The sequence below is a fragment of the Thermobia domestica genome, chromosome 16 (assembly GCF_964235325.1).
Source record: "Thermobia domestica chromosome 16, izTheDome1.hap1.1, whole genome shotgun sequence".
NCBI classification, from domain to species: domain Eukaryota; kingdom Metazoa; phylum Arthropoda; class Insecta; order Zygentoma; family Lepismatidae; genus Thermobia; species Thermobia domestica.
Window position 1 is genome coordinate 62,586,649 of NC_137469.1, and position 12,247 is coordinate 62,598,895.

At 36.4% G+C, this 12,247-nt stretch overlaps 1 protein-coding gene across 2 annotated transcripts in view; it reads right to left on the bottom strand.

Moving 5' to 3' along the window:
• LOC145673098 (inactive pancreatic lipase-related protein 1-like) overlaps nt 1–12,247 on the bottom strand; it is a 146,935-nt gene that overhangs the window by 9,125 nt on the left and 125,563 nt on the right. For both annotated transcript variants that reach the window (XM_081742459.1, XM_081742458.1), the window contains exon 6: nt 4,556–4,702. In XM_081742459.1, coding sequence (XP_081598585.1) covers nt 4,556–4,702 — 147 coding nt within the window. The remainder of the gene's footprint in view (nt 1–4,555; nt 4,703–12,247) is intronic.

The window sequence follows — 12,247 nt, forward strand, 5'->3', positions numbered from 1 at the left end:
AAACTTGACTTTTTAAAAACTACTAATAAGCATAGAACACTTTCAGTCTATTCTGCGTTTTTGTTCCTTTAGAAATTATTTTACTATTTTATTTATATATTTATTTTAGCTCTTTAAAACAACAAACTGCAAAAGATTTTTTTGTGTGTGGAAAGCCACTAATAGACCAGTGTGTAACTTCTGTTAAAAAAAAAAAAAGGCAAAATTTGTTTAACAGTTCTGCATTCAAGTCGGTGTTATTTAGTTAGTTGAATATTTAGTATCACACTAATTAAACAATCACAAACGTACGTGTTTTCAAAACAAAAGAGAGCACCTTAGTCAAATTATATAAACAAATAAAAATAGCCAGAAACATCATTAACAAAGAAGGTTTTTCAATAATTGTAGGTGGAAAACTGAACACTGGCACAAATTTACAGGTCTGTAAACTTGGAGTGCGGAATCGGCAAATCACATATTAAACATGTTCATGATTTTGTACACATTTTGTACAATTTTGTACATTTTTTAAAAAACGTTGTACACTCCTGTGTTTCCAGAAATTTGCGATCAAAATTCCGCACTCCAAGTTGATGTTCGAATGCGGAATCACCAGATCCGAGATTTAAGTAGCTAAAAATAATCTGTGAATTTTGTACAAGTTTGTACACCTTTAAAATAATATTCTACACCCCTGTGTTTCGAGAAAATTTCCGTCAAAGTTTCGAACTCAACGATCAACTTGGAGTACGGAATCATCATATCGAAGACTTAATTAGATAAAAATAATCTACGAATTTTGTACACTTTTGTACAAGTTTAAAAAAATTTGTACACCCCTGTATTAAGAAAAAATGGCCTTAAACTTACGAATTCTACCATAAGCCAACCATCAACTGGGAGTGCCGGTTAACAATATGAGACATATAATTAGTGGATATGATTGTACATGTCTCGTAGAATTTTGTACACCTTCCAATAATTTTGTACATGCCTGTGTTTCGAGAAAATTTGCTCCAAAATTGCGAACTCAACTATCAACTTGGAGTGCGGAATCTTCATATCGAAGAATTGAGTAGATAAAAATAATCTACGAATATCATAGGTGCCAAGTGTTGGGTACCTGAAAAGTAGCTGGGACACCTAAATGGCACATGCCTAGCACATCTTGTGCTGTTAGGGGTTTGGTCTCTTCTAGTACAATCGTTACTGGATCGTTAGTGCTTTTTAGTGCACCAAACCCTAACCTTAGTGCTTCATTAGTTTAGTTGCAACAAGTAAAATATATTTGGGGTCGGTGTGAACTTGCCTCCCTACTTCAAGCACTAACGAAAAATTAGTGCCATTTGTTAGTGCATAGCTAGAGCTTCTAGAAAACACTAACAGTTTGAATGGAATTTTATATTTCTGAAATTGTCCCTACCAAAAATCTTCAATAAACCCCAAATTTTGGTATCACTAACGTTAGTGTTTGGTGCGTTTAAGTGTACTTACAATGCACTAACGATGCATCCATGTTTCTACGTAAATTTGTATAGAATTTTATATTTCTGAAATTGCCCTCTCCACCAAAAATCTTTATTAAATCCCAAAATATGGTAACACTAAAGTTAGTGGTCAGTGCGTTTAAGTACACTAACGGTGCATTAACGACTTGAAGTTAACGATATGTTTCTTCGTCAATTTGTATGGAATTTGATATTTCTAAGTTGGACCCCCAACCAAAAATCTTGAATAAATCCCAAAATATGATAACGTTAGTGCTTAATGAGTTTTCATTCACTAATAATATACTAACGATGTAATAAGTTTGGTGAAAATTTGCCTGCATAAAGATGGGTGGGGGCTAACTTCATATGAAGTTGGCTCCCACAAAATACCTTCAATAACTCGTAAACTCTGATAGCACTAACCCTAGTTCTTAGTGCACTAACGATGGGTGACGTTAATTACGTTTGGTGTAATTTGATAGAGGTGGGGCCAACTTCACACACGTAAATTGATGGTTTGCTTATGGTAGGTTGTGTAAGTGTAAGGCCAATTTTCTCGAAACACAGGGGTGTACAACATTTTTTAAAAGGTGTACAAAAGTGTACAAAATTCGTAGATTATTTTTGTCTACTTAAGTCTTCGATATGATGATTCTGCACTCCAAAATGATGGTTGAGTTCGGAATTTTGGAGCTAATTTTCCCAAAACACAAAATTATTTGTATGCTACGGACATGAAGATTCATATCTGCTAATTATATATCTGATATCGCTAATCTGTGCTCCAACTTCGTGGTTTGCTTGTGCTAGAATCCGTAATTTTAAGGCCAATTTTTTCGGAATAAAGAGGTGTACAGTTTTTTAAAAAGATATGCAAAAGTGTACAAAATTCGTAATTATTTTTGTCTACTTAAGTATTCGATTTGAATGTTCCGCACTCCAAAAAAAATTTGAGTGGTGTACAAAATTCTACGGGACATGAATATTCATATCCGCTAATTACTATATATATATATATATATATATATATATATATATATATATATATATATATATATATATATATATATACTGATTTTGCTAATCGGTAATGATGATTCTGCACTCCAACTTGATAGTTGAGTTCGGAATTTTGGAGCTAATTTTCCCGAAACACAGAGGTGTACAAAATTATTTGTATGCTACGGACATGAAGATTCATATCTGCTAATTATATATCTGATATCGCTAATCTGTACTCCAACTTGATTGTTTGCTTGTGGTAGAATCCGTAAGTTTAAGGCCAATCTTCTCGAGATACAGGGGTGTACATTTTTTTAAAAGGTGTACAAAAGTGTACAAAATTTGTAGATTATATTTTTATACTTAAATCTTCGATATGATGATTCCGAACTCCAAGTCGATGGTTGAGTTCGGAATTTTAGAGCTACGAAACACAAGGGTGTACAAATTTATTTGAATGAGGTACAAAATTCTACGCAAGTTGTACAAAAGTCTACGGGACATGTACAATCACATCCGCTAATTGTATGTCTAATATTACGAACCGGCATTCCAAGTTAATGGTTTGCTTATGGTAGAATCCGCATGTTTAAAGCCAATTTTCTCGAAATAAAGGGATATACATTAAAAAAAAAAAAAAAAAAAGATGTAGGAAAGTGTACAAAATTCATAGATTATTTCTGTCTACTTATGCCTTGGATATGCAGATTCCGCTCTCCAAGTTGATGGTTGAGTTCGAAATTTTGGAGTTAATTTTCTCGAGACATAGGTGTGTCCAAAATTCTACGGGAGGTGTCCAAAATTGTACCGGACATGTACAATCATATCGAGTATTTATGTGTCTGATATTGTTAATCGGCACTCCAACTTGATGGTTTGGTTGTGGTAAAAATCCATATGTTTAAAGCAAATTTTCTCGAAATACAGGGGTATACAAAATTTTTAAAAGGTGTACAAAATTGTACAAAATATGTAGATTATTTTTGTGTACTTAAATCTTCGATATGATGATTTCGCACTGCAAGTTGATCGTTGAGTTCGAAATTTTGGAGCTAATTTTCTCGAAACAGAGGGGTGTACAAAATTATTTTAAGGGTATACAAAATTGTACAAAATTCACAGATTATTTTTAGCTGCTTAAATTTTGGATCTGGTGATTCCGCACTCAAACGTCAACTTGAAGTGCGGAATTTTGATCGCAAATTTCTAGAAACACAGGGGTGTACAAAAATTTTTAGAAGGTGTACAAAAATGTACAAAATGTGTACAAAATTATGAACGTGTTTAATGTGTGATTTGCCGATTCCGCACTCCAAGTTTACTTTCTTTCGACATAGGTAATCTGTTTGTGTGCAAATGCATATTCCTTTGGTGTGAAATCACAACCTTAGTCCAGAGATTATAAATCTATAACCTAGCCGATGATAATATGAACTCTAGCCTAGAAATTATAAAAAGTATGCACATATACACAAGTCACCCAGATGTGTGTCGTCCATTTCTCAACCATAGAGGGAACTTGAAATCAATTGATTGAGATACCAGTATGATCGTAGTCATTACTAGTACATCTGCACTCGATAATTGACTATCATATCTTTTTCAAACAGTTTCTTGCTTTCTTCTTTGGCACGCAATCTATATATATATTTAGTGGTGGAAGGTGTATACTATACCTATTACTATACGTATAATACAGTCATGCTTTGTAGGATTGCCAAGACAAGCTCGGAGATTATTGCGTACAAGTAATCGGGGACATATATTTGAAACTGAATATTTTTGCATGTTTTTCCTATATTACTATCGCTACTTGTAATGCTTGATCTGTTATTAAATACTAACGCTACCATTACTATCACTGATGCTAGACCACGATGATACCATGTTTCTCAAGTGCGATTATTTGAAAATTTTAGTAAGATTATTCATGCTATCTATAAAATACATCTACCATTTTTCCAGCTTATAATGTTGTTTCTACAGTTCATTATTTTACTCCTATATTAGATACATATTACAGTACGTATTCCTACATCCTGCCAAATGCCCTCATTCTTCCTATAAATATTATTACTCACAGCATATGCAACATACAGATGATGATCTCCCATACGCTTGGTCCACGTAGCTGTTAATGCTTTCCATTGAGAATAGTTCAGAAATGTTGAAAGATTTCTCCTCAGTTTTACATCCAACCAGCGGAGGTAAGATCTTCAAAGTAATGCCTGTAATAATAATAATAATAATAATAAATATGTTATTTTATTTCTTAATAATACTCCTTCACATCCATATGTAAATTATAGAAGTTTTTTTCTTGAAAAGTGAATCCATTTGAGGCGTTGAACGAGAGGACAAGCCATATCCTGTTCAGTGTCACTAGTAGAGCAAAATAGTTTTGTCTTGTAAATTTTATATTTTCGTAAAGTTTTCGTTCCATAGATGCAAAGAGTAAGATAAATTACAATTTTCTTCTGCACAGAGTAGTGACAATCATATCTATATATATAAAAGAGAACGTACAAATCCTTTGTTAGCTCATCACGCTAATACGGCTGAACCAATTTCTTTCATTTTGGGGGGGTTATTAAGATTTGGACCCTAGATGGTTTTTATCATATCACTTTAATTTTCAATTACCAGTGTCTTGAGATAATTGACCATTCAAGTGTCCATAACGTAGAAATCCTTTGTTAGCTCATCATAGCTAAATCTAACCGTATTTATATGCAACCCACATGACCGTGTCACTCGGCGGGTTAACATAAATGACAGGCGATATAATGTTAACATTTACTGCAATCTTCTATGGTTTTTATCATATCACTTGAAAGCGAAAAAGTAAAAATTATCTAAGTAACAAAGTTTATTGCGTTCCGGGGTGACCCCAGCGAAGCGGGGTGAACGCTGCTAGTATGTCATATATGGCACATTGGAACTCGACCAATAAAAAGTGAGAAACGATATTCTGGTAGTGGTCTGTTCTCCCTTGCCTCCCCACTACATACGGCTATGTGTATTACACACTTAATACATCTATGCGATACAACAACAATATGAAAACATAAGACAGCTCTAGATGATAAATAAGCATTTTTTGTAACAGTTAGTTTCATAGTGTCGCATACGACACACAATAAAACAAAAGGTCTCCATTTCCCCCCACACAATAGAAATAATCAACTGCGTATTTATCCTCAAGGCTTTAACAAGATAAATCAACATGCGTTACAAAAAATAACGTAATCGTGTCGTTTTTCGGTTTCTGCGATATTTTCTTCCCTCCAAAAACACTACCTAGGACCAACGGAAAGCGTTTTTCAATTGTCAGGATTATATCAAATGCAGCGCCTACTCGGGCGATAAGGAAGAGAAGCAAAATACGCGTGTCAGATGTGCTCATGTTGTCGCTCTATCAGGGCAAATAATGCTAATTTTGTGTGTCATATACGACACTCGGCGTCCGAACAGGCTATAAACTGAAACAGAATGAATTTGTTGGTACAATTCATTTTGTCATGAAAGCTCATGTCGTGTTTTCTTCAGATGAACTGCTTAATAGTAAGAACTATATATCATAATAATACAAGTATCTTCTATAGACAATATTTTGTATTGGCCAGTGGCGGCTCTTGAAGGATATCACATCGGTAAATATTAAAATTTTACTGCTATAAGCTGAGAGAAGAAATCTCAAATATACGTATACTACACATAATTATTCTACACAAGAATTAGTACATTAGGTACATTTTCTCCTTTTAGTTTCAATTGTTAAAATTTTAATTTTTACTGATATTACTTCCTCAAGAGCCATCATTGGTATTATAACATAAGGGATGATCAACTGAAACCCGTTCAGTGGTCATAATTCATGAAATAAATTTTATTTCGAGCGGAAACTTGTACACTATCTAGAGGCGTTTATTGTTAGCGTGCAGTAAAAATATTGTTCAGAAGAATCACCATAAGCGTTGAGACACTTCTCCCACTGTATCACTAACTTAAAAATGCCGTCCATGTAAAATTTGGACGGCTGACTATCAAACCAATTATGCACAGCGTCCTGAACCTCAGCGTCAGACTGAAATCTCTGACCGTTCAATGCCTTCTTTAGAGGACCAAAGATGTGAAAGTCACAAGGTGAAAGGTCAGGGCTGTAGGGCGGGTGTCGCAACATTTTCCACTTGAATCGTTGAAGCAAATCCTGCACTTGGTTTGCAACGTGTGGACGCGCGTTGTCATGCAACACAATGACTCCAGCGGTCAATAAACCAAGCCTTTTGTTTTTGATGGTTATCCGTAACTATGTCAAGGTCTCACAGTAGCGTGCGGCGTTGATGGACTGTTCTGGTTCCTTGAAGTCGAGCAATAATGGTCCATGGCGATCAAAGAAAACAGATACCATAACTTTCTCCGCAGACGATTGCGTCTTGAACTTTTTGGGACGTGGAGATGAGGGGTGTTTCCATTGCATACTGGAAGACTTTGAACTCGGTTCAGAATGATGGCACCAAGTTTCATCCTAAGCATTTCATCCTAAGCAACAATGCGCAGCAAGAAGTCGTTACCTTCCAAATGGTAACGTGACAGATGTTCAATGGTGCAACCCATACCTCGAACATTTGGTCTTCCGTCAACACACTGGGGATCCACTGCGCACACATTTTATGATACCCCAGATCTTTCACAATTTTCTGAGCAGTACCATAACTCATGTTTAACTCGTTCGCTATGGATTGAATACTAATGCGTCTATCCGCAGCTATAGCCGCATTCACCTTTTCACGTGTGTCTTCTGTGGCAACAACATGGGCTTGACCATGACGGGGATAATTAGTGGTTTGTTCACGCCCCTTCCGAAACATTATGGCCCAGTTCATCACTGTTGTTTTCAAGACGCATGTATCACCATACACGTCTTTCATACGCCCAAACACTTCAGCTGGTTGACAACCTTCGGCACTCAGAAACTGGATGACAGCACGCTTGTCCTGTTTGGACGGATTGGAGATCTTGAACGCCATCTTTCACTCGTTACACCTGCAAAACGGCAACATGTATCAACAACATTCCTACACCCCAACACACAAGGACATTAGCCATTACACACTATTAAACAAACAATATCCTCCTACATACTATACCAATAATACATGGAACGAACGGGTTTCAGTTGATTGCCCCTTATAGTTGTTTAAATTGTCTTAATTTCTCGAAAATGTTTTGTTCTTTTCCCTCTTTAAGTGCATTGTTTTGAGACTGAAATTTATATATAAGTTACATTTGTGTAATTATTCAATATGCATGTGTTCGATTCCCGGTAGGAGTTCATGTGGTTCGAATTATACGTTAATCAGTAGGTTCACGTCTCATATAGTCTCGCTTCTCAACGGGATGTTAAAATCAACTCAACTCAACTCAATCTTCATGGTGTTGTAACGTACTATATCATCCTTTACTAACGAAAGTTTTGACTGCTTTTATATTATGTTTTATGATTTAAAAACTCGGTATGTAATTCCGTGCAGTTTTTTATGGATAAAATCTAGATAGCTCTATAATTAAAATAATTATTTTTAAAAAATTCACCCATTCATAATATAGTTTACAATATTACATTGGGGACTAAATGACCAAAATTGTTAAGAGCTGAATAAGTTTTTAATGAAGTATTTAGTAGAGGATGAGGTACCACCACCTGACAGTAACACACTAAATATTTTTAAGATCACTGATATTATAGAACCGTGCTGATTCATTAACTATTCCATCAGTTACTCTGCTCTGAAACACTTAGGAGTGCAGAAATTAGAACAAAAGAACTTGTACCAGGGACAAATCTCGCACGATTTCTGTTTTGTTGAAAATACCTACTTACTTGTAGCAAGTAGTCTGCCTGGGTTATGTACTTTCTTTCAGCTGTATTTAACTTTACCGGTAACATCAGCAACTGCAGAGAGGTATTTTCCAAGGCTAAAAATCAAGGATCTTATAAAATAGAGGTTCTGCCCATACAACAAAATCTTGAAGCCATACGTCACAGTTTTGCCACCCCTACTCTGCCCACTCCGCCCAATAGGATCGCAATGTTTTGAGCCAACAATCATGGAGGAAACGAAAGTAGCCAATCAGACGATGGCAGAAATGTGAGTAGCCAATCAGACTTGCCGATGCTCTGTTGCTTTTTGGCTACACCGATTTAATAGGATGAAGATACATATGGGTAGATCCTCTATTTACAACATCCTTGCTAAAAATGAATCAAAACATTTTTAAGGAATACCATGACTCAGTGTAGGTTAAGTGCACTAACATTGCTAAGAATTGAAAATGAAACGTATCGTAATCTGAACCAGGACGGTGTGGTAACTGCGAAACAAAGTACTAGATTTGAAAAAAGTTAAACGTATGAAAGCCTTACTGAATTGGCTTTTTTTTTTCAGCTGCAGAAGAAAGGTCAGGTCAAAATCATTTGTTGATTTCTCGAAATCATTTAGAAACTCTTAGTATGTATCTGACACTCTGGACTACAAGTGGGTCTATGTTCTATGTTCCTTTCTCTCTCACACGGAATGAGTTTATGACGTTTGATTTCTTACAATCAAACATTATATAGAGTTCAGTTCTGTATTCTAGTGGCGTTGCCTTATGCAGTTCACAAGAGCACGTGAACCATCAAATATTTTGCGTTGTTCATTTATATTGTTCCTTAAGATATTTAATGACACTTAGAGTGTTATATTATCACTCTGTTGTTTTCTTTTCTTTTCTTCCCAGTAACGTTAGTCACCAGAAGTTTCCTATAAATTTTAAATAGACTCTTCGCCTGCTTTCCTCCTGGTTTGTATGCATTCCATCATCACACCACGTTCTCAACAGGGCTGCGGTCATAACGAACTACTCTGTTTAGTACAAAAGAGCAGCACAGACAGCAGAGCGAAGCAACTGCGATCTCCCATGTTGGTAGCTGTTGACTAGTTTCCGGCAATGTGAGATTCTAGACAGAATCAAAGAATAAACTCTTGCAATTGAAAATAAAACAATATAGTAGTATACAACTCAGTCTCTCAATCAATAATTTTACATTTTTTCTGTCTCAATTTCTTATATTTGGTCTAGGAATTAATTCGTGCGGTTGGTACGCACACATTGAAGCTGTAGTACAAACACAAAATACATAAATACCTTAAGAAAAATATTGTCCATCGCTAGCCACCACTTTCGCCCATCTGTCAGGCAATGTACGGATTCCGTGGCGAAAGAAGTCCTCATCCTTGGAAGCGATGCAGTCAGAGACCCATGTTTCGATATCTTCTGAAGAAGTAAACCGCTGTCCAATCAAATCGTTGTTCATGCAATCGAACAAGTAGTAGTCCGAAGGAGCAACGTCTGGTGAATACGGCGGGTGGGGTAAAACTTCCCATCCGACATTTTCTAAATAGGTTTTGACCGGTTTTTGCGACATGTGGGCGAGCGTTATCATGTTGAACAATAAGTTTATCATGTCTGTTCTCCCATTCTGGTCGTGTTCTGGCCAGAGCTTGCTTCAAACGCATTAATTGTCGTCGATAACGTTCTCCATTCATAGTTTCACCCGGTTGCAGCAGCTCATAGTACACCACACCTTTCATATCTCACCATATGCACAGCATAACCTTTGCACAGTGAATATCTCGTTTTGGTTGTGATGGACCTGGTTCACCTGGTTTCACCCAGGCCTTTTTTCGTTTAGGGTTCTCGTAATGGATCCACTTCTCATCACCCGTAATAATTCGATGCAGAAACCCCTTTCTGCTCTGTCGTTGAAGCAGCAATTCGCAAATGGTTTTTCGTCTTTCAACGTCTCTGTCTTTCAATTCATGTGGAACCCAATGTGACATCTTTTGAATCATTCCCATGGCTTTCAAGCGTTTGGAGACTGTTGTTTGATCAACGCCTAATGCTGCTGCAAGTTGTTCCTGCGTTTGACACGAATCCTGCTCGAGCAATGCTGTCAATTCTTCGTCTTGAAATTTTTTTGGCTGTCCAGCTCGCTCTTGGTCTGCCAAGCCGAAATCCCCACTTCTAAACCGTGCAAACCACTTCTGACACGTTCGCTCAGCTAGAGCATGGTCACCATACACTTCCACCAAAATACGATGACTTTCAGTCGCACTTTTCTGCATGTTAAAGTAATGCAGCAGGACACCCCGCAAAAACACTTTATCAGGCACAAATTGCGCCATGTTCACTTAACTACAAACTGGTGTTGTTGACGCTTTAATCCACTGCCCTATACTACGAACGATACGCGATGACAGGGGTTTGCAACACATGTGTGGATACACGGAACTGTGGGACGCTCCGTTCGTTGCGCCATCTCTTGTCCACCCGCACGAATTAATTCCTAGACCAAAAAATAAAAATAAACTAGTAAAACAATCAAAATTACGCCTTTACAAGGTCTACCAAAGGAGATGGAAGGATTAGAACTTTTCTCCAGAAATTCTTAAGTTAATACAGAATAAAATTGGATTTCAACTAATTTGCAAGTTTCTTTTTTGTTCCTTTTTTTAATACTATAATCTTCGATTTTTCTTTCAGGTATGATTTTCCTGCCTAAATAAGCTGAATGTTTGTAAAAAGAAAAAAAAAGCTTATGTAAACATACTGTGCTTTGCTACAGTGGTAAAATCTTACCTTTTGTATTGTGAGAACCTGAAGAAAATTTTGGAACTGATTTACTTATTTCAACACTTTTTGACACATACGAAATAGAAGAAATAGAATAGAAATGTTATTTGCAGTAACGTACAGTCAGCTGTAATACTTCTGAAAAAGTTTTTTTTCTTTTTTGGAACTTCAGTTTGGAGACTGTACTTGGTCCACTAAGACATGACTCTCTCAATGTATTTCAAAGTATTTGTAGTAAAAATGAGAACGTGTTATTTTTGGTATATACTCGTTGAATTGTAAACGTGTTTGCTAGTATTTATTTCTTTCCCGTAGGTTCCAGTTATGTATTGCTATATTTTCAGTAGCTACATGCTCGACCATCTTAAAAAAATATAGCTTATACCCACCTTTACGCATCCATTACATCCCTGAATTAAAGTAAATGTACGCTGAAGTATAAAAATATTACGTGGGTATACGCCGTATACTCCGATATACCTTTCATTACATTCTTGATAGGTTCGTAGTATTAGGTTCCCCTAAAATACTCTCTCAATACTAGTGAATCTAAGGACCGTTTGAACGAAAGCATTTTTCGGAAGATTTCTTGTAGCAAAAATCCTATCATCGCCCTATTGTGTAGCGAATACTCATGAGCGATTGGAAACTACTGTGTATCATTTTAGTGCATTTGTGAAACCCGGAAATTCCAAGATCAGACAGTTCAAGAAAAGTCATAAACTACGCATTTTATGAACCACCTGATTTATGCGTTTTCCAAGGTCTGCCGCCACAGATTTTCACTCTTGGCTCCGTTAATCAGTAGATCCCGTCTCATATAGTCTCGCTACTGAAAGGGACATTAAATTCAAAACTCAACTCTCGTTTTGTTAAGCCCTTCTCTAAATTCTTTGCAGTACTTATGTAAACAACAATCATTTATGAAGTTCCCACCATAATTCATATTCATTCGACGATTAGTTGCAGCTGTGTTATTCCCTTCCGTATGGAGAAATCGAATTACTCATGTAGTTCAAACTTGAGAGCGCTTGAATTGCACTCGATACGTTTTCAGTCTCATTACTCCACAATGATTGGATGACAGGGCATGT